The sequence below is a fragment of the Meriones unguiculatus genome, chromosome 12 (genome assembly GCF_030254825.1).
Source record: "Meriones unguiculatus strain TT.TT164.6M chromosome 12, Bangor_MerUng_6.1, whole genome shotgun sequence".
NCBI classification, from domain to species: domain Eukaryota; kingdom Metazoa; phylum Chordata; class Mammalia; order Rodentia; family Muridae; genus Meriones; species Meriones unguiculatus.
This window is the reverse complement of record NC_083360.1, coordinates 89,631,370-89,658,766: the sequence shown is the minus strand read 5'-3', so window position 1 is coordinate 89,658,766 and position 27,397 is coordinate 89,631,370. Positions and strand designations below refer to the sequence as shown.

Genomic DNA, 27,397 nt, shown 5'->3' with positions numbered 1-27,397 from the left:
AACCAAATGGTCAGCCCCAAAACAAACATATATATCAGTAACACACACATTACTTCTTTGTAACATAAGTAACCTGAAGAGGTTATATTTATATATTTAGGAATATACGTGTGTGTGTGTGTGTGTGTGTGTGTGTGTGTGTGTGTGTGTGTGTTAACACTAAATATAAAAGGAATGGTGAATTTGAAAGAGAGCTGGGAGAGGTATGTGGGAGGGTTTGGAGGGAACAACGGGAAGAAGAAAATTATGTAACTGTACATTGTACTATAATCTCAAACCATAAAAGAAAAACTTCAAAAGTAACTATTATATCACTGCAGCTAGTAGATGGCAGTGATTAGGATATATGGGTATCTCGATGTTATCTTAAAAATAAATATATACTAGTGATCTTAAATAAATAATACACTTCAATACTTAAAAACTTAAAATATGGAAAAACATAAAGATTGCTGAGACAGTGTCTATATATTTCAGTTTGCTGGCACAAGGACCCAAACAGCTCACCCGTCACATTGAGGTTCACGTCACTGAAGCCATCGTCATTAAATGAGCATCGGTAAAGCCCGTCATCTGAAATGCTGATATTACGGATTCTGAGGGCCACTTTGCCCTTCCCAATGGCCTCTTTCACAAACTCTGTGCGATTCGCATATTCAGGTGCAGCTTCCTCGATCCGTTCATGGCCACCTCTATACAGGTAAACAGGTTGGGAGTGGCCACTCCTGAACCAGCCTACCTCCATATGCTCTGTGCTGTGTGGCGGGGTCACCTGGCAGCTGAGCTCAGCCTGGCCCCCTACTCTAGCTAATACGTGTCTCTTGGGAGTAGTTACCATCAACTTCTCTGTGGAAAAACAAAGAGTACCAAAATAAGTCTGAAGCCTAGATTACTCATCTCTAGACTGTTTTAAAAGAAAGAAAGAAAGAAAGAAAGAAAGAAAGAAAGAAAGAAAGAAAGAAAGAAAGAAAGAAAGAAAGAAAGAAAATTAAATACTGCCCACCACACCTATGTGATCCAAATGTTCAGCCTTAATTATACTCCCTATAGTCCATCAGTATTTTATTTTTAAAAAACACAATACCACTTCATTGTACTTTAAAAAGATATTGGAGAACATGCTAGAGCAGAAAGCACAGTAAATTGTTTCTCTGCTTAAAAAACCAGTTATATGGAGAAGGAATTTGCCTGATGTGACTATTGTGGGACTTCACAGGGTATCTAAGCCCTCAGAATTGGTCAATTTCTGGGTACAGTGACCGGATTCCTCAGATACACAACTTAAAGCAGGGGAGGTTTACTTTAGCTCCTGGCTTCCCAGTCATTTCATTTTTATAGAACTACCATTAATTTCTAATTTACAATTTTTTTTTCCTATTTACTTGCTCTAACAATGGAGCGATGAATTTCTGTTCCTTAGATACAGGATGGGTCCCTGGAAGTGTGTCTTAGATTTCACGTCCACATAAAACTGATAAGAAAATAGTAAATGGTCATCATCTTCAGGTTCCTTCCTCCATCTGAAATTAGTGCTAAGCTCTGCCTTCCTCAAAGAAAATTCATCTTTCAGGGGTTGTTCACGAATTCAGAAACCCATAGCTGGCCAGGATGCTGGGAATGGAGGATGCTCTGCACTAAATGCGTCATCTACATCATCCCCTTCAAGGCTCTTGGAACAGTGAAGCCGGGGGTGTGTGTGTGCAGAAAGAATAAAGACACAAATGAGATGTGCAGAAAAAAATCCTTATGGATATGATAGATGTTACACTCATGCAGGCATCTCAGCTGTGGTCATAGATACAATCACTGAACATTACCAAATCCATCAATATTTCATCATAGGTGGGAAAGGAGATCAAGAGTACCTACCTATGCCAGAGGGTCTGTTGAAACTTAATGGTTTCTGTGGCAGGGAATATAATTTCTTCAGTGGTGTAGCAGGGATAAGCTCCTTTTGCTCTAGTAAATAACCTTCCACCCAATCTCATGTGAGCAATCCTAATCAAACTCAAAGGGCCATAGACAAGAAGAAGGTGAAAGTAGGAGTGGGCCTTGATGGGAAGGATGGTGTCATCAAGAGAAGGAAGGAGATGTGAACAGGGAATGGAAGTGAACACAATTTAAATTTACTATATTTGTATACAAAATGGTCAAGGATATTTTGAAAATATTTTTAAAGGAAAAGGTAAATGAAAATTAAGAAATAAACCTCTTACCTGAAGATATCACCACTTGCAGAAGAAGAAAGGACAAACAATATACAGAAAAGTAAGAGAACTCGGGCTTCATCATATCTAGAAATAAGACCAGAGAGAGGCCGTAGACCATGAGACTTGAGACATAGATTGTCTAGACAGACAGATGTTCTTCATAACCATCAAAAGTGTCAATTTTATTACTTTTCCTTTTAGAAAGTAAAGCTTACCAATGCTTGATAGAATGTCTAGTTCTGATTAGGAGATGTCTTCTCAGCACCTTTAGCCCATCAGACGCTTCTGTTGCATCATGCTCTGTGAATCAAGTATGGCTAGACAGTCTGTAGACCATAGGAAAAACCTACCTTATCATGCTGCTAAACTTACATAATATTAACTGACTCCTAATGACTTATCCTTCTACCCAGAGAATAACATATCTCCCAACCATCATCTCAAAAACTTCTATCTTCAATAATTAGTGATTAAAACAGATAACTACAGCTAGCCAAGGTGCAGAAAATAGTGGACTGAAAGATGATTAGCACTAAAGTGACAGATACTTCTCGCTGCTCTCCTGCCATGGCTCAGGGGACATTGCTTAAGAGGAGCCAGAAAGACTATAATAGGAAGAGGTGGTGGATGACTAAAGGGGAAAACCTTCTGGATACCCCAGAGAAGTTACACTTATGACAGTGCGTATAAAACCTGTGCAAACCAAATCTTTGCCAAATAAAGGAGAAAAATGGGCACACAATTTCACTCCTAACCATGGATAAACTGGCAATTGGTAGCTTCTGGGAAAAGAATAGCCAGATGTTTCAGAGAATAAGCATTGGAAAATTGACCACACTCCAGGGAGGACCACACACCCAATCATATCTGGGGAGCATAAAATTCGTCTTGAAGGGATTAAACACAGGTTCAATGTTGAATAAATAGGGAAGGAATAGATATGAGATGACCTGAAGAGTGAATAGGATCGAAACTCATTGTACAACATTGGTAAGTCTCAGCAGCAGTGGAGAAGGGTTCCCCTTTCTCCACATCCTCTCCAGCATGTGTTGTCACTTGAGTTTTTGATCTTAGCCGTTCTGGTGGGTGTAAGGTGAAATCTCATGGTTGTTTTGATTTGCATTTCCCTCATAGCTAAGGATGAACCGTCCTCCATTGCTAGTGGGAATGTAAATTTGTACAACCACTCTGGAAATCAATCTGGCACTTTGTCAGACAAGAATAGTGCTATCTCAAGATCCAGCTATACCACTCCTAGGCATATATCCAAAAGATGCTCAAGTAGAAAACAAGGACATTTGCTCAACCATGTTCTTAGCAGCTTTATTTGTAATAGCCAGAAGCTGGAAATAACCACAAGACCCTCAGTTGAGGAATGGATACAGAAATTGTGGTACATCTACACAATGGAATACTACTCGGCAATTAAAAAAAAGGAAATCATGAAATTTGCAGGCGAATGGTGGGAACAAAAAAAGATTATCCTGAGTGAGGATCCCAGAAGCAGAAAGACACACAGGATATATATTCACTTATAAGTGGATCTTAGACATATAATATAGGATAAACATACTAAAAATCTGTACACTTAAAGAAGCTAAGCAAGAAGGACAACTCTGGGTAAGATGCTCAGTCCTCATTCAGAAAGGCAAAAGGGATGGACATTGGAGAGGGAGAAAACAAGGAACAGGTAAGGAACCTACCACAAAGAGCCTCTGAAAGACTCTACCCTGCAGGGTATCAGAGCATATGCTGAGACTCATAGCCAAACTTTGGGTAGAGTTCAGGGAATCTTATGAAAGAAGGGGGAGGCAGAAAGACCTGGAGGGGTCTGGAGCTACACAAGGAGAACAACAGAACCAAAATATCTGGGCACAGGGGTCTTTTCTGAGACTGATACTCCAACCAAGGACCATGCATGGCGATAACCTAGAACCCCTGCAAAGATGTAGCCCATGGCAGGCTCTGTTTCCAAGTGGGTTCCCTAGTAAAGGGAACAGAGACTGTCTCTGACATGAACTCAGTGGCTGGCTCTTTGATCACTTCCCGCTAATGGTGGAGCAGCCTTACCAGGCCACAGAGGAAGACAATGCAGCCACTCCTGATGAGACCTGATAGACTAGGATCAGATGGAAGGGGAGGAGGACCTCTCCTATTAATGGACTGGGCGGGGGGGCATGGGTGGAAAAAGGGAGGGAGGATGAGATTGGCAGGGGACAACAGAGGGGGTTACAGGTGCAATACAAGGTGAATAAATTGTAATTAATAAAAATTTAAAAGTTGGTAAGTCTCAAAGGACTAAGAAATGCAGATAGATAGATAGATAGATAGATAGATAGATAGATAGATAGATAGAAAAACTTTTGGCATTTGATAAATTGTAACTTCAAGTTTTACTGTAAATTAGCCCTTTATGCAAAAAACATGGTACACACCCAAATTTTAAGTTTAAAGAAATGATGACTTTTATATAAACATAACCAAATCTTTGGATTTGGCATATGTATACATAGAAGTTACTAAAAACTTAACTGGGTAGCCTGTATTTTATCAGGTAAACATACATCACCTTAAAGTCATAGACATGACTTGATTCGTTGTGTAATCATGTCAAGTCAGCCTGCCAGCTAACAACAATGGAGAGGTTCAAACAATAGACATATTAAAAAAGAAATACAGAACTTTGCTAAAGCCCTAGCCGTATGCTCTAGAGGCAAGTCAAGATCAGGAGGAGAAAATCTTTTTGGTCATGGAGATCAGCAAAATCCCTTTACTACTGAAAAAAAAAGTGAGAGATCTACTTGGCCTTTGTGAGATTAATGTGTGAACATTTAAAGTTAATGCTATGTTTTCTATTCACCTGACAAATAACACAAGCCATATAATGCTGCTCCATCATATGATTTATACATTTGATGTGGGGAGGTGATTGGTTAACTTATTATCTGGAAGAGCAGGTTAAAGTCAACAGGAAGACATAATATTAAATGTAATCTCTAAGTGACTGGTATGATTCTGGTATCTCCCTCCATTACCACCCACAACTTTCAGAACAATTAACATAATATTAAAATATTAGAATAATAGAATTAAAGATATCTATTCTTAAAAGCAAATTCCAAGAGAAATAACAGTATAAAAGGACTTGTACCTAGTAATATATTAAAAGTCAGTGGCTTGAAATAACTCAACATTTTTCTGACAGTAAAATTGACAAACAAGCTATAGCTAGCCATATAATCTATGCATCTATAAAAAAGAATGGACCAAATTCTATAACTATTATCTATCAGTCTTTAGAGGATTTAGCAGATTTAAGAATCAGACAAATTAACTGATAAAAAAATAAAAATAAATAAAAAAAATCAGACAAAATTTGTTAATATGTTATAATTAGGACTACTACATAAGCTTCTAGAACATTCATATAATCATTATAAAAGCATATCAGCGGTTTCCTGGGGACAAAGAAAAGAGAATAAAAGGAATGATCCCAAAAGCTCACCAAAACAGTTTTGAAGTCACAGTTACTTGTTATATGAATTGTAGTAACAATTTCTCAATTACACATGTATTTAAAACCTTATAAATTATTTATCTTAAATATAATGCAGACTTCATTTATTTCAATTAAACAGCAATAAATCTGTAAAGAGTACATTTTTAAATAAACAAAGTGATGACTTTTTGGTAAATATTTATGTATACAAACTTGATGATATATGTCTTACTAGATAACTTCCAGTTGGTAAGCAGATCTTACTAACTGGAAAGACCTCTATTGGTGATCTTCAAGTCTAAAACATTGGCCCCACTAAATTTTCTCTATGGATTCTTTATTTTAAAAAAAAAGAATCTGAGGAAATATTATAATTTCTGAAATTCAGGTCACACTGAACCATATCAGACATCTTAATGAAATTTGAAAGCAAATCCAATCTTTTGAAGGATTTCACTGCTTTTCAGATTCACTAAGCCTCACATATTATGAAGAATTGTCTAGGTATTAAGAAATTAGATTAAAACCCTAAGGCTAGATTTGCAGAATAGGAAATACCCTTATCCCCAACCATCATCCATACACAGATCACTTACTTAAGCTCCAGAATTTACAAAGAATGTCTTTCCTGCTTCGTGAAAAGTCCTCAGAGTCTGCAGTTGGTTCATCAAAGCTCCTTCATCACTATTCACCAGCACCTCCTCCAGCTCAGAGTTCTCTCCAGGTCCAACCAGTTTCTTCCAGAGTGATGCATACCACTCGACATTGTAAAATACATATCTGTTTACTGAAATAACTGGAAGATTTCTATTTGTCTTATTTCTATAAAAAGCCCTGGGAGCTCTCTCACACAAACACCATACACTGCAACACTGCTGAACTCTCTGTTGCTTACAGTAGACCTGTTCCAACATGACTTGCTTGTCTCATGATAATATCTGAGACTAGATATGGGTGGGTTTTTTAAAATTATTTCCTCTACATTTTGCTTGAGTACATTAGAAAGACTAACAGCAATGTTGTTTGTATTGACAGTCATATGCTCTTGAAATTAGCATTATAGGGGAGATCCAAAAATGGCAGCTCAGATCACACACTGTGTCTGATGAGCAGGGCAGCAGTGACTGCACATTGGCCAACAGACTGAACTGCGGGCCCCAAAACACCAGAGAGTGGTTGGGTCAGGGAAGAAATAAAGAAAGAAATTAACGACTTCCTAGAATTCAATGAAAATAAAGGCACAACATACCCAAACTTATGAGACACAAAGAAAACAGTGCTAAGAGGAAAGGTCATAGCATTAAGTGCCTTCAAGAAGAAAGTCGACACATCTCAAACAAATAACATAATGGCTCACCTGAAAGCCCTACAATAAAAAGAAGCACACACACCCAAGAGGAGTAGACGGCTGGAAATAATCAAACTCAGGGCTGAAATCAATAAAATAGAAACAAAGAGGACAATTCAAAGAATCAATGAAACCAAGAGCTGGTTCTTTAAGAAAATCAACAAGATAGACAAAACCTTAGACAGACTAACTAAAAGGCAGAGAGACACTATCCAAATCAACAAAATCAGAAATGAAAATGGGGACGTAACAACAGACACTGAGGAAATCCAAACAATCATTAGGTCTTACTTCAAAAGTCTGTAAGCCACAAAAGTTGAAAATCTAAATGAAATGGACAATTTTCTTGATCAATTCCACTTGCCAAAGCTGAATCAGGACCAGGTAAATAAATTAAATAGGCCTATATCCCCTAAGGAAATAGAAGCTGTCATCAAAAGTCTCCTGTCCAAAAAAAAGCCCAGGGCCAGATGGTTTCACCACAGAATTCTACTAGACCTTCAAAGAAGAGCTAACACCGACACTCTTCAAACTATTCCACAAAATACAAACAAAAGGAACATTACCAAACTCATTCTATGAAGCCACAGTCATCTTGGTACCTGAACCTCACAAAGACCCAACAAAGAAAGAGAATTTCAGGGCAATCTCCCTTATGAATACTGATGCAAAAATACTCAACAAAATCTTGCAAACAGAATCCATGAACACATCAATCCATTATGACCAAGTAGGCTTCATCTTAGGTATGTAGGGGTGGTTCAATATATGGAAATCCATCAATATTACCCACCATATAAACAAACTTAAGCAAAAACCACATGATAATCTCCTTAGGTGCTGAAAATGCATTTGATAAAATCCAACATTTGTTTATATATAAAGTTCTGGAGAGATCAGGGATACAAAGCATACATAGTAAAGGCAAGATACAGCAAGCCTATAGCCAACATCAAACTAAACAGAGAGAAACTTAAATCAATACCACTGAAATCAATGACAAGGCAAGGGTGCCCACATTCTCCATATCTCTTCAACATAGATCTTGAAGTCCTTGAAAGAGCAATAAGACAAATAGAGATCAAGGGGATTGAGTTTGGAAAGGAAGAAGTCAAAGTATCACTATTTGCAGATGATGTGATAGTATATGTGAGTGACCCCAAAAATTCTATCAGGGAACTCCTACAGCTGATAAACACCTTCAGCGAAGTGGCTGGATACAAAAGTAACTCAAAAAATTCAGTAGCCCTCCTGTATACAAAAGACAAAAGGGCTCAGAAAGAAATTAGGGAAACAACACCCTTCACAATAGCCATAACAGACTTGAAGTACCTTGGTGTAACTAACCAAGCAAGTCAAAGACTTGTATAAAAAAATTTTCCACTCTCTGAAGAAAGAATTAGAAGATATCAGAAGATGGAAAGATTCCCCATGCTCATGGCTTGGCAGGATTAACATAGTAAAAATGGCCATCTTACCAAAAGCAATCTTCAGATTCAATGCATCCCTGATCTCAATCTGTACTATAGTGCAACTATACTAAAAACTGCATGGTACTGGCATAGAAACAGAATAGTGGATCAATAGAATTGAATAGAAGACCCAGAAATAAATCCACACACTTATGGACACCTGATTTTTTACAAAGATGCCAAAACCATTCAATGGAAAAAAAGGTAGCATCTTCAACAAATGAAAATGGTCTAACTGGGTGTCTACATGTAGAAAAATGCAAATAGATCCATACTTATCACTCTGCACAAAACTAAAGTCCAATTAGATCAAAGACCTCAATAATAATAATAAAAAAAAAAACAGATACACTAAACCTGTTAGAAGAAAAAGTGGGGAAAAGCCTTGAACTCATTGGCATGAGAGACAACTTCATGAACAGAATACCAACAGCACAGACTCTAAGAGCAACAATCAATAAATGGGACCTCATGAAACTGAAAAGCTTCTGTAAAGCAAAGGACACTACCATCAAAACAAAACGACTGTCTACAGATTGGAAAAGAATCTTCACCAACTCAACATCTGACAGAGGGCCGATATCCAGAATATATAAAGAACTCAAGAAGTTAAACAGCAACAAATAAATTAATCCAATTTAAAAATGGGGTATGTGCATTGCAACTTTATTCATAATAGCCAGAATCTGGAAACAACCTAGATGTCCCTCACCTGAAGAACAGATACATAAAGTGGGGTACATTTATACAATGGAATACTGCTCAGCTATTAAAAACAAGGAACTTATGAAATTTGCAGGCAAATGCATGGAACTAGAGAAGATCATCCTGAGTGAGGTAACACAGAATCAGAAAGATACGCATGGAATATACTTACTTATAAGCAGATATTAGCTATACAATACAGGATAACTATACTAAAATCCACAGACCTAGAGAAGCTAAGTAACAAGGAAAACCTTAGGGAGGATGCTTAATTCTCATTCAGAAGGGCAAATAGAATTGATAACAGAAGTGGTTGAAGAGAGAGAACATGGAACAAGATTGGAGCCTACCTCAGATGTCCTCTAAAAGACTCCACCCAGCAGGAGATTGAAGCAGATGCTAAGACTCACAGCCAAACTTTGGCAGAGTAACAGGGAGTCTTATGGAAGAGTTGGGGCATGGACGGACACAGAGGGGGCAAAAGCTCCAGAAGAAGACCAACCAAACCAACAAATCTGGGACCATGGGCCCCTGCAGAGACTGATGTACCAACCAAAGATCATGCATCAAGAGGACCTAGACCCCCTGCTCCTATGTAGCTAATAGGCCATTCAGTCTCCAGGGAAGCAGGGGCTGTCTCTGACATGGACTCTGTTATCCACTCTTTGATCACTTCCCCCTGGTTGGAGGAGAGGCATTACCAGGCCACAGAGGAAGAGAATGCAAGCAGTCCTAATGAGATTTGATAGGCTGGGGTTAGATGGTAGGAGAGGAAACCTCCTCCTTCCTAAGAAATGGGGGAAAGGAATAAGGGAGAAGTGGGAGTAAGGGTGGAACCAGGAGGAGACTACAATCAGGATGTAAAGTGAATAAATTTTTCAAAATAAATTTAAAGTTTTACATGAATGTGTTTTTATTTTTTTATATTAATTACAGTTTATTCACTTTGTATCACAGCTGTAGCCCCCTCCCTCATTCCCTCTCAAATCCACCCTCCCTCTTTCATCTCCTCCCATGCCCCTCTCAAAGTCCACTAATAGGGGAGGTCCTCCTCCCCTTCCATCTGACCCTAGCTTATGAGGTCTCATCAGGACTGGCTGCACTGTCCTCTTCTGTGACCTGGCAAGGCTGCTCCCCCTCCCGGGGGGGGGGGGATTCAAGAGCCAGCCACTGAGTTCATGTCAGAGAGAGTCCCTGTTCCCCTTACAAGGGTACCCACTTGGATGCTGAGCTGCCATGGCCTACATCTATGCAGGGGTTCTAGGTTATCTCCATGAATGGTCCTTGGTTGGAAAATACCCCTGTGCCCAAATTTTTTTCTCTTTCTTTGTGGAGCTCCTGTCCCTTCCAGGTCTTACTATCTCCCCTTCTTTCATAAGATTACCTGTCCTCTGCCCAAAGTTTGGTTATGAGTCTCAGCATCTGCTTTGATACACTGCTGGGTAGTCTTTCATAGGCCCTCTGTGGTAGGCTCCTGTCCTGTTTCCTGTTTACTCCTTCTTCCAAAGTCTATCCCATTTGTCTTTCTGAGTGAGGATTGATCATCTTACCTAAGGTCCTCCTTCTTGCTTAGCTTCTTTAGGTGTACAGATTTTAGTATGCTTATCCTATATTATATGTCTAAGATTCTTTTATAATTGAGTATCTATTGTGTGTCTTTCTGCTTCTGAGATAGCTCACTCAGGATGATCTTTTTCTAGATCCCACCATTTGCCTGCAAATTTCATGATTTCCTTTTTTTTAATTGCTGAGTAGTATTCCATTGTGGAAAAGTGCCACAATTTCTGTATCCATTCCTCCATTGAGGGACATCTGGATTGTTTCCAGGTTCTGGCTATTACAAATAAAGCTGCTACCAACATGATTGAACAAATGTCCTTGTTGTGTACTTGAGCATGTTTTGGATATATGCCTAGGAGTGGTATAGCAGGATCTTGAGGAAGTGCTATTCCTAATTGTCTGAGAAAGCACCAGGTTGATTTCCAAAGTGGTTGTACAAGTTTACATTCCCACCAGCAATGAAGAAAGGTTCCTTCCCTTTTCTTCACATCCTTTCCAGCATGTATTGTCACTTGAGTTTTTTATCTTAGCCATTCTGATGGGTGTAAGGTGAAATCTCAGGGTTTTGATTTACATTTCCCTGATGACTAAGGATGTTGAGCATTTCTTTAAGTGTTTCTCTGCCATTTTATATTCCTCTACAGAAAATTTTCTGTTTAGCTCTGTACCCCAGTTTTTAGAGAAATTAGCATTGTAAATATAACAGTTATTTAGTTTTTTTCACTCCAATACTTACCAAATAATTTTACTACTTCTGTATATCAACTATGTTTCTTTTCTGATTATTTGCAATATTTATTTTAGTAAAGAATACAAAACCTGATGAGTAATAATTCCCAAAGGGATTTTTAGTAAAGTAGATAATAGGATATTTTATTGAAAATAAATATTTTCACACAAAATATTCTGATCAAGTTTCTCCTCTTCCAACTTCTCCCTAATCTTTCCCACCTCCCTCTAACACCATACTTTTTTCTCTCTCTTTTTAGAAAACAGTCAAAAATTTTAAAAAAGCAAACAAACTAGATTTTAAAACAACAACAATAACAAAATAATGTAGAGAAATCACAGGAAACACACACACATATATGCCAAAAACAAAAGAAATCAGAAACCATAATATAAGGAAAAGGCCAGTATGACAAAAATGCCTAAAGTGATATGAGACCAAAAAGAGTCTACAAAAAAAAAAAAGAAAAAAAAAATATATATATATATATATACCATTTAGTTCATTTTGTGCTGACTTAATACTTCTAGGCATGGTGTCTAACCTTAAGTGTGGTACTCCATTACAGAAGTTTAATTTTTCCATTGCAAGCAGATCTCAATTGGAGATAGATTCTTCATTAGGGATAGGTGCTTGTATCCATTTCCCACTTTCATTACTGGGGCTTGAACCTTTGCAGGCTCTGTGATGCTGCCACAGCATCTTTGATTCATATATGCACCAGTCTGGAATATTCGATTTCCTTGGTGCCGCCCATCTCCTCTGGCTCCTACAATGTTTCCGCTTTCTCTTCTGCCTAGTTCCCTGGGCCCTGATGGAAGGGTTTGGTAATAGCATTCTATTTAGGATTCACTGTTATTTCACTCTGCATATAATCTAGTTATGGGTCTCTGTGTTCATTCCACTCTACTGAAAAAGGAAGGTTCCCTGATGATGGCTGAGTAAGGCACTGCTTTTTAGTATAGCAGAATTTAGTAGTCATTTTATTGCCGCTGCTTTAGCAGAATTATAGCGGTTAGTTTTCTCCTAGGTCCATGACATGTCTAATCCAAGGCTCTTGGCCATCTGGGTAGTGTCAGGCATGTTTCCCATCTTGTGGAGTAAGCTTTAAACCCAATCATAGGTGGATGTGTTTGTGCCACTATTGTATCAGCACGTCATACAAGCAGATCATCATTGTAGATCACAGGATTTGTAGCTGGGTTAGTGTTCACTTTTCCCCTTTGGTAGCATGCAGAGTAACTTTCTTGAATATAACATGTCTTTATATTTGTGCTTTATATTTTTACAGTGTATATTAAATGCATAAAGTGATATATTCATTTGTGCCATTTTTATTCATGTATATAACGTACTGTGATCATATTCATCGCTTCTTCTTGTATTCCTCCACTATTTCTGTGGTCCCCCTCTACTTTCCAAATACTTCACCTTCAATTTCTTATCTTTTAAAAAAAATGTTAAAAAAAATACTCTGATCCAAGTGGATCAAAGAACTCCATATAACACCAGATACACTAAATCAATTAGAAGAGAAAGTTGGGAAGAGCATTGGACTTATTGTCACAGGGGACAACTTCCTGAACAGAACACCAACAGCTAAGGCTCTAAGATCAATAATCAATAAATGGAACTCATAAAATTGAAAAGCATCTATAAAGCAAAGGACACTGATAGTAGAAAGAAAGGACAGTCTACAGAATGGAAAAAGATCTTCACCAATCCTACATCCAAAAAAGGGCCAATATCATATATACATATGTGTGTTTGTATCAAGAAATCAAACACCAATAAACAAAATTACCCAGTTAAAAAATTATATATTCTGTGGGGACATTATTTTCTAGATATATACCAACAAAAAATTAATGTACAGAATACACGGAGAACTCAAGAAGCTATGCAAACAAACCAATTAACAAATGGGTTAATGAAATTAACACAAAGTTCTCCAAAGATAAAATACAGATCATCAATAAATATGAAAAAGTATTCGACATATTTTACTATCAAAGAGATATAAATTAAACTATACAAGGTGTCATCTGACTCCAGTTTGAGTGGCCATCACTAAGAAAATAAATAACAATAAATATGAGCTTATGAGTACTTCCAGATGTAGGCATTTGAGGTATGGAAGATAGATGTCACTCCTCCTCACTGCCTAAGAACTAGCTGCAAAGTTTCCCATGAGAAAGGCAACCACCCTGTTTCATAATGACAGTGTCCTGCTAGAGATTGGCAATTGATGTTGAAATGGAGCAGCACAAATCTGTCCACTATAATAACCTTTGTCTCCCTCCAGCTCAACCTCCCCTCTTCCACAAACACATGTCTCTAGTAAAGTTGTCACCACTGGCTGCCCATCTCAAATCACCATGAGTGATAATTTATTTACAAATGTATTGTTTCCTTTATATAATTTAATTGTTTACCTTTTTGAGACTCACATACATGAGTATTATATTTACATCATTTCTACCCCTTATTCTCCTGCTCCCAAGTACAACCTGCTCAGTCTTTTTACTGCTGCTCATATGTATCAATGTTCAGGGATGGCTCTTTGGGACCAGATAACCTATCAGCATGCTAGTCTTGGGAGAAGATTCATTCTCACTCTCTCAGTAACCAGTGATTGGCTCTTCGTCTACACACAGAGCATTGTGAGACTTCCCCTATCCACACTGGCATGTCAACTGAGATTCTCATTACATAGGCCCTGTTTAGGAAGCCATATTATTGAGATTTTTTGAGTATAGCTTTCCTGTCATGGAAATGACTTATGGCAGACTTGGTAGTTCTGGTTCTTTTTTTTTTTTTTTTTTAAAGTTTTAATCTAAGGAAAGTTTTGGCATATCAAATATCCTTTAAAAAGAATTAGGTTCTCAGAAAATCTGAAACATTAATGGATAAAATGTGCACATAATATAAATAAGAAAGTAATTTGACTACCAAAATCTGAAGGGGATTGATCAAAACTTCATTACAATCTATGAATAAGAACACATGCTTACATTACAGTGTACAGTTATGAGTTAAATGTACTAAGATTTATAAAGAAATTGAATTATAGTTACTGCAAGTTTACTCTAAGAATATTCTTCAAATGTACAATAAAAATGCACAAAGCCTCAGACAATGTGCAACTTTAAAAACTGTCACGCCAGCAAAACAAGTCCTTAACCACTTTTAAAATGAATTCATTTATACCATTTAAATGCAGAGGGTTTCAAAGGCATTAAAAGACAAGACTTTCAGTGTCTGACTCATATTTTTTGTCCCCTCCTTTTCACATTTAATAGTTGCATTTTGAATGTATAAACTAAAATTTTAAATGTTTCTCAAATAGTTTATGACTGCATTTATCATAAGAATTATAGTTGAAAACTATAATGCTAAGAACTAAAACATGTACTTGAAACTTTAAAAAAAATCACAGAAGTTCACAATTATGTCCACTGCAATGTCTTAAAATGACTTAAAAGCAAACAGGTAAATGCTCAGGTCCTTTGCTTAGGTTCCGCGTCTCTCCTGGTGTATGCCAATGTGTTTCTTCACCATTTGGCACTGACAATCAATAACACAATTTATCAGCAGAGAACTCCAAACAATCCTCAAACCTTAGGCCGTTAAAAACTCTTGCTGTTGCACTTGCATTCTGAATGCACTCTGAGTTATGGATTTGGAAGGTGAATGAGCCTGGTGGAAAGTGAAGCTTATCTGAAAACTGGTTAAGGATTCAAAGCACGTTAGCTCTGAAATAGTGATCTTAACACCCAGACAAAAAGCAGGGAGGTATGATTTGCACAGAAATACAGTCTTTGTACTATCCTCTTGTTCAATGTCCCCTAAGTCTTGGCTGTAAGGGTTGCAGTGTATATGTATCAGTTTGGGGTTGGACATCCATGATCAGTTGTTCTATGCATTGTCACAAGTTCTGGGTTTTTGAAATTTTTGAAAGCATAGTCTCCATGTACTTGGGGTAGGGGGTTACTGACGAATGATGAGCACTCCACTTATCTGTAAGTCTAAGGGTAGATATTCAAAATGCAGCTAGAAAGTATCCTGGTTTAAGAAAGTGGTTTCATGGCATCACTCTCCTCAGGTAAGTAGCTAATTTTTAAGTATGAAGCACAAATTTCTTCCTATTAATTGGATCTTAAGACCAATGAGATGGTTATTGTCACATCTGAAAAACTAGTTTATAACCCATTCACTACAATTAGCTTCTTGGAACCCATAGTAGATCTGGCATGAAAGAACATAGCCAATGCCAAAGTGGGTGGTGACTTTGGAAAGAAATTTCAGTTTATCTAAGATAAGACATTTCTGATCATGTGCAGGGGATAATATAACAAGCAAGATCTGGCCCATCCTTGCTCACTGGAGGTTGTGGGAAGAACACAAATAGTGAGAGTCAAAAGCAAAGGAACAAGTGTGGGAAAGCTCACTGGGAAAAGGCAACGGCAGCAGGACAAAGCACTCTCAGTGCCTGAGAGTGAGGCTCACAGTGGGAGGAGCATGAAAAGCACAGAGAGGTGAAGGGTGAGAGGAAATGCTGGTGCAGAGAAGACCACTTCGGACTAGTAAGCTGCACTCAGGACACCCCATTTGAGCAGTACTGGGACACCACTCAATGATTTTACCAGAGTATAAAATTTTGGAGTGATGTAATGAAGATGTGCATCACTTTTGCAAAGGTCTCTGGTTTTAGTAAAAAATGAAGAAGAAGAAGAAGAAGGAGGAGGAGGAGGAGGAGGAGGAGGAGGAGGAGGAGGAGGAGGAGGAGGAGGAGGAGGAGGAGGAGGAGGAGGAGGAGGAGGAGGAGAGTTGAAGCAAGGACAGATTAGCAAGGCTTGTTCCACGCTGGACACTGAGTCAAGACAGAGCAGAGGCAGGAAGGCCTGGCTTAGCAGGAGCAGCTTTCTTTCTATTCTTGTTTATGTTACCATTAGCTTCTCTCCTTTCAGCCAATTTCCTCAAGGTGGAAACCTGCTGAAGAAAGCCTGGCTTTCAAAGCAGGCACCTGCCTTTAAAGAGAAACATAATTTTCCCTAATTTCTTTCTCAGTCCATTTGTTGTTTGTGTACAGGAGGGCTACTGAAATTTTTTTTAATTAATCTTGTATCCGACTACTTTGCTAAAGCTGTTTATTGGCTGTAGGAGTTCTCTGGTGGAATTTTGGGGGTTGCTTAAGTACAGCATCAAATCATTTGCAAATAGAAATGTTTTGACTTCTTCCTTCCCAGTTTGTATCCCCTTGATCTCCTTTAGTTGTCTTACTGTTCTACCTCAAACTTCAAGTACTGTATTGAAGAGGTATGGAGTGGGCAACCTTGTCTTTTCCCTGGTTTTGGTGGAATTGCTTTGAGTTCCTCTCCATCTCTGTTTAAATGTTGGCAATCAGTTTGCTTTGTATTGCCTTTGTTATTTTTAGGTATGTGCCTTGTATCTCTGAACTATCCAAGTCTTTCATCATGAAGTGGTGTTGGATTTTGTCAAGGGCTTTTTCTGCATCTAATGAAATGATCATGTGATTTTTTTTTACATTGAGTTTGTTTATATGGTGGATTATGTTGATAGACTTTCGTTTGTTGAACTAGCCCTGCATTCCTGAGATGAAGCCTACTTGATCAAACAACACCCTTCACAACAGCCACAAATAATAAAAAGTATCTTGGTGTAGCTCTAACCAAGCAAGTAAAAGACCTGTATGATAAGAACTTCCAGATTCTGAAGAAAGAAATTAAAGAAGATATCTGAAGATAGAGAGATCTCCCATGCTCATGGATTGATAGGATTAACATAGTAAAAATGGTCATCTTGCCAAAAGCAATCTACAGATTCAATGTAATCCCTATCAAAATACCAACACACTTCTTTACAAACCTTGAAAGAGCAATTCTCAACTTCATATATAACAAAAACAAAAACAAAAACATACAAACAAGAATAGCTAAAACAAAACTATACAAAATCTGGAGGTACCTCCATCCCTGACTTCAACCTACACTACAGAGCAATAGTAACAAAAAATTCATGATTCTGGCATAGAAATAGACTGATTGATCAATGGAATCAAATAAAAGCTCCAGAAAAAAAAAAAAAACCGCATACCTATGGTCATTTGCTTGTTGGCAAAGTGTCAAAACCATTCAAGGAAAACAAAAACAAAAACAGTATCTTCAACAAATGCAGCTGGTCTAAACTGGATGTCTGCATGTAGAAAAATGCAAATAGATCTATATTTATCTCCCTGCACAAAACTCAAATCCAAGTGGATCAAAGACCTCAATTTAACATGAGAGGCACTAAATCTATTAGAAGAGAAAGTGCGGAAGAGCCTTGAACGCATTGTCACAGGAGACAACTTCCTAAAAAGGACATCAACAGCTCAGGCTCTAAGATCAATGTTAATAAATGAGACCTCTTGAAGCTTCTGTAAGGCAAAGGTCACTGTCAATAGAATGAACCGACAGTCTACAGATTGAGAAAAGATCTTCACCAATATTACATTAGACAAAAGGCTAATCCAAATATGTAACGAACTCAAGAAATCAAACAAAAGTAAACAAATTAACGATTAAAAATGGAGCACAGAGTAAACAGAGATTTCTCAAAAGAGGAATCTCAAATGAGAGAGAAGAACTTAAAAAAATATCGACTTCCTTAGTCATTAGGGAAATGCAAATCAGAACAACTTTAAGATTACATCTCACACTGGTCAGAATGGCTAAGATCAAAATCTCAGTGGAAATCATATGTTGGTGAGGGTGTAGAGGAGTGTAAACTTGTATAACCACTTTGGAAATCAATCCGACACTTTCTCAGAAAATGGGGAATAGTTTTACCTCAACACCCAGCTATACCTCACATAGCTATACACCCAAAAGACTCTCTACCATACGACAAGAACACTTGTTCAGCCCTGTTAATAGTAGCTTTATTCATAATAGCCAAAATCTGCAAAAAAATCTAGATGTCCTCAACCATAGAATGGATAAAGAAATTGTGGCAAATTTACACAGTGGAATAGAACTCAGCTATTAAAAACAAAGAAGTCACGAAACTTGCAGGCAAGAGGATGGAACCAGAAAAAAAATCATCATGAGTGAGGTTACCCATACCCAGAAGCACATGGTGTATACTCACTTGCAAGTGGATTTTAGCCATAGAGTAAGGATAAGCACAGTACAAGGCGGTCGCAAAGAAGACAAGTAACATAGAGGATCCAAGGCAGGATGTATAAATCTCACTGAGAAGGGGATGTAGAATACACAGAGGTGGTGGCTAGGAAGACAGGGAACAAGGTAGGAGAAGGAGTGCAGACAGTTAAGAGGGTGGAGAACAGACCTGGGCAGAGCAAGCGTGAGAGGACAGAAGAGAACGTGAGAATGGAATATCTCTGTGACAAGCTGGAGACCTAAGTCTGAGTAGGCTCTGGGAGGATTTAAGGGGTACTCAAGCAGAGACTCCTAGTAACAGAGGCCATACGGCCCAAAGGGTACACCCTCTATCTAGCCTCCTAGGAGATGGAGGGGAACTCCAACCCACTCACAAAAACTTTGACCTCAAATTTACCCTGCCTATAAGACTGAGCAGCTAGAACAGAGACTGAGGGAATGCCCAACCAATACCTGGCCCAACCAAAGACACTTCGAAGTGTCAACCCCTGACACTATGAAGGGTACTCTTCTAGGCTTCTAGACAGGAGCCTGACTGAGTTGTCCTCTGAGAAGCTCTACCCAGTAGTGCCGCATAACAGATGCTGAGACATTGGGTGATGCTTAGGGAGTCTTGTGGAAAAGTGGGAGGAAAGAGAAAAGGACCTGGAGGGGACAGGAGCTCCACAAGGAGACTAACAGAGCCAACTAACCAGGACACAGAGAAGCTTGCTGAGACTGAAGCATCAACCAAGGACCATGCGGGAACGGGACATAGGCCACCTACAAAGACATAGCAGATGGGCAACTTAGGCTTCCTGTGGGTTCTCTAGTATGGGAATTGGGGACTGCATTGGACATGAACTCACTTGCCAACTTTTTGATCACTTCCCCCGAGCGGGTCTTCCTTGCCAGATCACAGGGGAAGAGGATATGCTCAGTCTTGATGCAACTTGATGATCTGGGGTGGAAGGGAAAGGGAGGTCTCCTTTCCTGAGGAAAAGGGGAGGGGGAAGGAAGGAGGGAGGACCTGGGAGGGGAAGAGGGTTGGGGTTACAAGAGGATGTAAAGTGAATAGAAAAATCAAGGAGAGAGAGAGAGAGAGAGAGAGAGAAACACATATACAAAAAAGAGTCCTTTTTTTTTTCTCCAGAAAGGATGGGAGATTGTGCATTTCTTTACAGCCAGCCTCCACTTTTCACATTAGCTCTCTAGTGTGTTTGTGGCCTCCAGTTCTAGTACCATGAAAGTTCGTGCCACTCTTGCACCAGCATATCACACAGGCATGTCAGTTTTGTAGACCTCAGAGCTGGGGTGATGTTACCTTTCTTTTCTGGGAGCGTGCAGAATACCTTCCAGTATCATGAACACAAGTCGGTGTGCATGTGGGGCTGTGCGGGGGGGGGAGGGGAAGACTCTAGTTAGGCCCAAAACTGATTTCAAGTGTTTTCTTCAGCAACTGGGCCTTGCCATCAGTTTCTGGAAAGCATCAACAGCCTTGTCAATAGCCTGAATTGTTTGGGGGTTTGCACAACAACTTTAGCCAATGACTCAATTAGATGTAGCCCATTCCCAACATTAGAGGGTTTACTCGGTGGCAAGACATGTCTATTGGAGACATTTCTCTCCTGTTATTTGCTGATTCCATTTGGATTTCTGTCATACATGTATACATTTTAAGAAACTTCTACAGTGGCATGTTTCCATATAACTCCTCAAATAGACCTTAGTGTCTGGTGACTTTCCACCATTCCCATCCTTTATTTCCTTCTTCCCCCTCACAGTTTAAGGCTCCTGTTTCATATCCCACCTGTGTCTCCATAAATACAAATTCTATGCCCCTTCATTAGGAAATCCAGCCCCCTTCCCCACTCCAGTCCTTTACTCTATATCCACCCTCTCTGGTTATATAGATTGTAGTAAGCCTAATGGTAGATTAAAAAGTAATATATAGGAGAATATATACAGTATCTATCTCTTTGGGTTTGTCTTATCAGTCTAATAATTTTTCTATCTCTATTCATTTGCCTATGACTGTCATGATTTCATTTTTAAGAGCTGAATAATATCCCATTGTGTAAACATGCTACATTTTCGTTATCCATTCATCCATTGAGAGACATCTAGGCTGTTTCCAATTTCTGGCTATTATGAGTAGAGAAGAAATGAACATGGATGAACAAGAGTGTCTGTAGTGGGATGTAGGATCTTTTGGGTGTATGGGCATGAGTGGTATAGCTGAATCTTGAAGCAGATCTCTTCCCAGATTCCCGAGGAACCCCCCACACTGATTTACATAGTACATAGTACAGGTTTGCCCTCTCACCAGCAATGAATAAGTGTTCTTCATTTCCCACGCCCTCAGCAGCATGTGCTGTTGTTTATTTTATTAATCTTGGTAGTTCTGACTGGAGTAAGCTGAACTAGCAAAGTAATTTTTGATTTGTATTATCTAACGACTAAGAATACTAGGAATTCTTGTGTTTCTCGACTCTCTGTTTTACGTCTTTTGAGAACTCCAGTACACTTGTCAAGGAACATCTAACCAAAAACACAGCCAAATTGTTAGGTTGGTGGAGGGCTGCCTCCAGGTTGCCATGATGGCATAAGCCACTACAATTTCATCACACGTTTCCCAGATGATTCTGTGGTCCTCCTCCTGCCTCCTCTCCTCCCTGGACTGTTGAGTCCTCCACCTCCTATGGGAACCTCCATTCTCTCTCCCACACCAGTGGTTTGGGGTGACTTTCTTCATGGAATATGCCTTTGTCTGTTTTCTTTATAAATCAGAACTGTTCTTTTTAGGAATTTGCCTAACCTGTTTCAAACTACAGGAGTAGAGCTTTCTCAGTGATGATTAATAGTGTCAATGTGCTGACCTTACTCAGAGCATTGCCTGCTCATTCACTGCTGCTATCCGTCTACTCGGTACCCATGCCTCCCTCCTCTATTCCCCTCCCCCATTTAACAAAGCTTTCCCACATTATTCCTTCCCATCTCAAGCCAATCCCTTTCAGAAATCCTCCTATTAGCAATCCTGTTGTTTGTGGTTTGTTCCAAACTTAAACTTTAATCAGCCTTATGCAGAGAACGGTGGATCACTCACTTAGCACTTAAGTTACACACACACCCCAAAAGCTATTGGGCCACACTGAACCACAGTTTTCTCATTTGCAAAGCATCATAGGACTGTTGCTACCTTCGGCCTCCATAGAAAGCACTTTTCACCTAGTTAACAGTCAGAGAAAAAGACAGCAATCATTTCTAGCTCTTACTGAAATTAGGCTCACTTGGATTACAGTGCTATGAGTTCATCTTTGCATCCTCCACCACGTCTCCTTCCTCACCGCCCCCTCACCGCTGTGAAAAAACATGGGAAGAAAACTGAATTTAAACGTTCAAATTCAAAGAGGGGGCTCTTTGAATAGAGAGCACTCATTTCTCATTCAGAAACCTGAAGGAGGTTCTGTGCTGTGCAGCCCACAAGGTATTAACTATGTATGGTTATTTACACTTTAAAGTAGTTAAAATTTGCACTCCTCTGCCACAGTAACCACACTTCACGTGCTCACATGTGGTTAATGGCTGTCATTTCAGACAACACATTTACAGAACATTGCTGTCACTGCAGGGTTTTATTGAATGATACGGCTCTGGGCACTACATACTAAATAGAATGCTGTGTTGTCACAGGACAGCTCAGACTTCCTGCTGTCCTGCCAATCCCATCTGAGGCTGAACTCTGCAGGCAGATGGGCTCACATCACCTAAGGCTCTGCTTCTCTCCTCCCAAGGCAAACAGGGTAGACAATGCCGAAGCCTGTCCCATGGCGCCACCTTGTGCCCAATTGTTGGTATTGTACTTCCAAAGTCAGTTCTTAAAAATCTACAGTTCAACACAATGTGCACAGAAGGGGTATGCTATGGATTTATACAAACTACAAACACACCTTCGAAAATGCAAGGGACTTTCCAAGTTATTCCATCTTCCTATCGATGAAGCACAAAACATACACACAAGCTCTTCGTTTCCTTATCTCATTGCTAAGGTAGAACCGTGAGTCACAGTTGTTCATCCAGACATTTGGCATTGATCTGCCTCTTCTGAACCATAACTACATAGCTGAGGCATGATTGCTCCAATCCTCACAAAACCCTCACAGTGCCCACTCTTACTTTCTCCAGATCACAAAAGATAAAGAGGAAAGAGACAAGCAATTTTTCCAATGAGTCACAAACAATATAATAATAATGAAAATACAGAATCGAACCCCAGATAAACTGATCCCAAGTGCCAGGCTCTTAACTTGACCTTAACATATTTGGAAAGTACAAGCACTAGTGAGTGGGGAGTTTTTGTGAATGAAACAGGTTTCTTTGACCATTAACATGAGCATGTCCCAAGGGACTCACAAAAGACTTTTTATTTTCATTTTTTAAATGCCTTAAAATGTTATACACTGACATGATATTTACATCATATCTTCCTTTCTCTCTTCCCCCTCCAATTCCTTCTGCATCTCCCTACCCCCTTTCAAATTCATGGTCTATTCTTTAATTATCACTGTTTTACACACACACACACACACACACACACATGCATACACAGAGCCAATTAAGGTCATTTGTATTTAGGAGTTGACTACTTGGGATTGGGTAACTATCATGAGCTCATCCCTGGAGAACAGTAGGGTCAGCAGGGCAGAGTGAAGCTGCAGCCAAGCCTTGTGCACACTCATGCCTTGAAGAAGTTGCCCAGCTGCATGATTGCCCTGACTCTGATATTTGATATTTGAGATAAAGAATGGTCTGTTTACTAGTTTGGGCTTCCTTGCAAAACCTCTGTGATCCATACTTCTCCCAGAGGCCATGCTGGTCCATGGCCCATGCTTCGGCCAAGGGCCACGTGGTTGTCTGCAGAATTCCTTGGCATGTTTGCTGCAGGAGACCATGTGGCTGCTCTGTGTCTGTGCTGTTGACAGAAACCATGTAGAAGACCAGGATCCATACTCCCACTGACTGTAAAGTGCAAGGGAAGCCACTCAGGCAGTGATTTCATGACAACAGATGCACAGCTGAGGAAGGGGAAGATAGAAGGCTTCTGTGACAATCCCTACCTGCAATCAAGCAAAGATGTCACACCACGCACTGGAGCGCAGAGTTTGTTCTTCCTGAAACTGAAATGCTGTCTTCCTGCCTTGAGGAACCTGTTTGCCCAGGTGTGAGGGAAGGCTGTGCCCACAACAACAGCGAAAGAGCTATGTCACCCTTCCCCGCCTTCCCTGGAGGCCTAGACAGCTCTGAATCCAGACAGCGTATGTTCGCTTTGCTCCAGGGCCTTGCCACAAGAGCATACACTGTCCCTCAGAAGCCAAGGCCTAGTGTCTAGAGTAAGATTTCAGGCCTTGCCTGTCACCTCATGGAGGAGGAGTCAGGCTCCTTCCCAGTCTTAAGCGAGAGAGAGAAGTTGTGAAAGGCCACCGCATGCCACTGAGGAACCTGAGGTTCAGACACTGACTCCAGGAGGTTTTGACCAGGCTAGGCTTTGCAGGTATGTTTTTGGTGACTAGAATGTAAGTCTTCCTGTGTTCCTTGCTCCGCTTTTCTCCATCTCTGGTACTCTGTTGTTATCTTTCTCGGACATTCACATCTGCGCACTTCTCCTTTCCTCCTAGACTTAAACCTCTATCTGTGCACACAGGGTCTCCTTTCTTCCTCAGGTACCATCTGGAGAGCTGGAGACAGGGACCCAAGAAGAAGGCAGCAGGTACCCACTCTGTCCTCACAGGCCATGTGATTTCCTTGCTGGGATCCAGACTTGCCCCTCCCTCCAGCCCTGGGAGAGAGCCTTGTTCTATGGTTCGGTGCTGCTGGTGTTGTCTCTTAGGGCTAGTGTAGTGGCTCTGAGCTGGGCCTGGTATAGATGTGCTGGTGAGTGAATGAGCTCTGGGTTTGAAGGGAACTGAACATGAGAATGTGAAAATGGCATCCCCAGGCCTGGAGGTCCTGGAATTTCATGGAAGAGAAGGAAGTGAAGACTGTAGTGGTAATCAATGGCATGGAACCAAGATCTGGATGCAGGGGGGGCCTCCAGTACCCACTTTAGCTGCCCTTGCATCTTGCTCAGTGCTCCAATAGGAAGGGGCCATGCAGAGCTTATCTCTATCCAACTACAGGAAGGATAGCCTTTCTCTGTTCTCTCTCTGGAGACATAGGGCCAGAAGAGAAGGGACAGTGGTGCTGAACGCTCTTAGAGTCATTTAAGCCCAACTTCAAAACCCAGACAAGCCACAGAATTTAACCAATATTTTTTCCACGTGAAAGTAGTAATAATAAAGCCAACTGAGGTGTCCATCTGCCACTGTCTGTGATGTAAGGGACTCGATAATATAAGCAGTAATCTTAACTATTAGTCTCCTATCCTTCATTGCTGTGGACGAGGAAGCTCTCAGCAGGAATCCTGGCAACAAGTGGCTTTACAGGAAGAACTTGTAAGTAGCCCGGGTGCAGGCCTGTAGGAGGTGCACAGAGCCTGCCCAGAATCACTGAGGAAAGGAGCCGGGCGAGGAGACAGGAGACTTGAAGGCAACTGCATGGAAGGGCCTTCCCTTTCATGAAAGAACTGATTGTGTAGCACATGGAAAAGGGAAGGACTGCTGCTACTCTCTATGATCAAGGCCTCCCCATCAGCAATTCCTTCACTTGGTCAAAAGCTCCCAAATGACCTTTTCTAGGGGCAATGTCTGTCTCTTGGGTTGAATTAAAATTGAGTGCCACACTTGTGGCACTAGGGACTAAGTGAGGAGAAGGACTCCCAGGGTGGTAGGGGAAGCTAAGGAAAACAAAACAAAACAAAACAAAACAAAAAAACAAAAAAACCTGCAGGTTGGCACACATCCTGCTCAGTGACAACAGCTAAAATGGACCTCTCATCTCCACTTGCTCCGTGGTCTCCTCTGGCTGCGCTATAGCAGCAGTTTCGTTCTTGCCTATCACCCACATTGGCCTCAAGAGGGATTTCTAAAAGGCCAGTCTCATCACATCCCCTCAATGGCTTTGCTCCAACCACTGGGAGTCATGGGTAAAAATAACACAATTCAAACCTTCGGGATCACATGACTTAGGTCAGGCCAGGCCCCCAATCAGCAGTTGCACTTGGAGAAATAAGCAGGAGTGTCCTGGAGCTCCAAATATTCCCAGGCTGGGAGCCAGAGAAGGCTTCGGAGGAATGATGGTGAAGGAGAACACAGTCACAAAAATTCAGCGATGAGAGCTAGCATGCCTCCTCCCTGAGTCCTCGCCCCCATCACACAGCCCAACAGCAAGAAAGCACAGGCAGTGTTCTGACCCCACCTCTGAGGGGTGTGGGAAAAAGAACAGCCCCCATAAGGTACCCGCAAGACAGTACCCTATGACAGCTGGAGGGCCACCTGTCCACCCGTACCCTGCAGAATGACCAAGGGGAAAGGACAGAACAGACACATCAGGAGAGGGTAGGGGTATGGGAGACATGAGCTGTCCACAAGGACTGAGATGGTAGCTAGTGACCCAGAATGATGAGGCTGAGAAGTCAGGGGGATATGCTAGCCAGGATTCCTAAAGGATACTGAGTTGATCTGCTTGACATGGGTCTGATCTTCCATGTACTGTGAGCTGTGGGTGGATCAGGCTGGACTCAGAGAAGTGATCCTAAGAGCGATTTTCTTACGTCTGTTGTTCATTAAGACATTGCTCTCACATCTTTAAATTAAAATTCAGGCCATTTTCTGGTTGCAATTACATGTAAATTCTGACATTTTAAGCCTGAACAAACAGCCTCAATTCAGATGTTACTCAGAAATTGTAATGCCAAGTGCCTCAGACTGTTCGATACTTCATTTAGTCTTTATCCAACAGCCAGACTTCTCTTCCCAGTGCATCCTGCCCTCTCTAGAGCTGGCTTCTCTGAAGTGCTGTTGCCTAGTCTAAGAGCTGCAATCAGAGGAGGAAGGAGAGATCTCTCGGCACAGAAGTTCTGACTTGAGAAGGCTTTCCTAGAGAACTGAGAACAGGCAGGCGGGTGGCTCTTTCCTGGGGATGTCCCTCAATGTCACCCCAAGACACACCAAGTCCTTGGCTGCCAGGATTCAGTGTTCACTGCTGTATTCTGACAGCTTTAATATTATGTGGCCAAACTTGTTGGTTTAGGATTAGAACCACTGCAAAGCCTGGGCTCAGCCTTAGGCACTTGTAAGGAGGCAGCTGAGCACACGGCCTAGGGTAGTAGAGCCCTTAAGGCCTAGATGGCCTTTCTGAGAGCGGAGAGCAGGACATTCTGGCATCAGCTCTCTTCACCCTGCTGTACCCTCATCCTTCTCTGAAGGAATGAGCCACCAGAAGTGCTATGCCATTCTCAGTGGCCTGAGCTCACACCGAGCCTCTGACCCTCCCTAACAACATCCTGCAAGCTTCATTTCCCACTGTTTCTCCACATTGTGTATATCAGGGACTGTCCTCCACATTTTTCTGAGGTTGCTAACAATGACTGAGTTCCTTACCCCTCTCATTTACTTGATAAACACTTATTTACATGTAAATACATGTGAAAGGCACCTTTGCCTCTCTGTCCTTCTGGCCTCTAACCTAAATGGATGTTACACTCTGCTGTACTTATTTCAAATGGCTACTCTGGCAGATCCACGTGCAACTCCTTGTGGCTCTGGATGGCCTA

General features: G+C 40.6%; 1 protein-coding gene across 1 annotated transcript in view; it reads right to left on the bottom strand.

Annotated features, from left to right (window-relative positions):
* The window catches only part of LOC110542947 (selection and upkeep of intraepithelial T-cells protein 8-like), a 55,819-nt gene that overhangs the window by 6,866 nt on the left and 21,556 nt on the right, over positions 1 to 27,397 (bottom strand). Inside the window, 2 exon segments of the mRNA XM_021629422.2 lie at positions 508 to 846; positions 2,217 to 2,294. Of these exon segments, the coding sequence (XP_021485097.2) occupies positions 508 to 846; positions 2,217 to 2,292 (415 nt within the window). The 5' untranslated portion in view covers positions 2,293 to 2,294.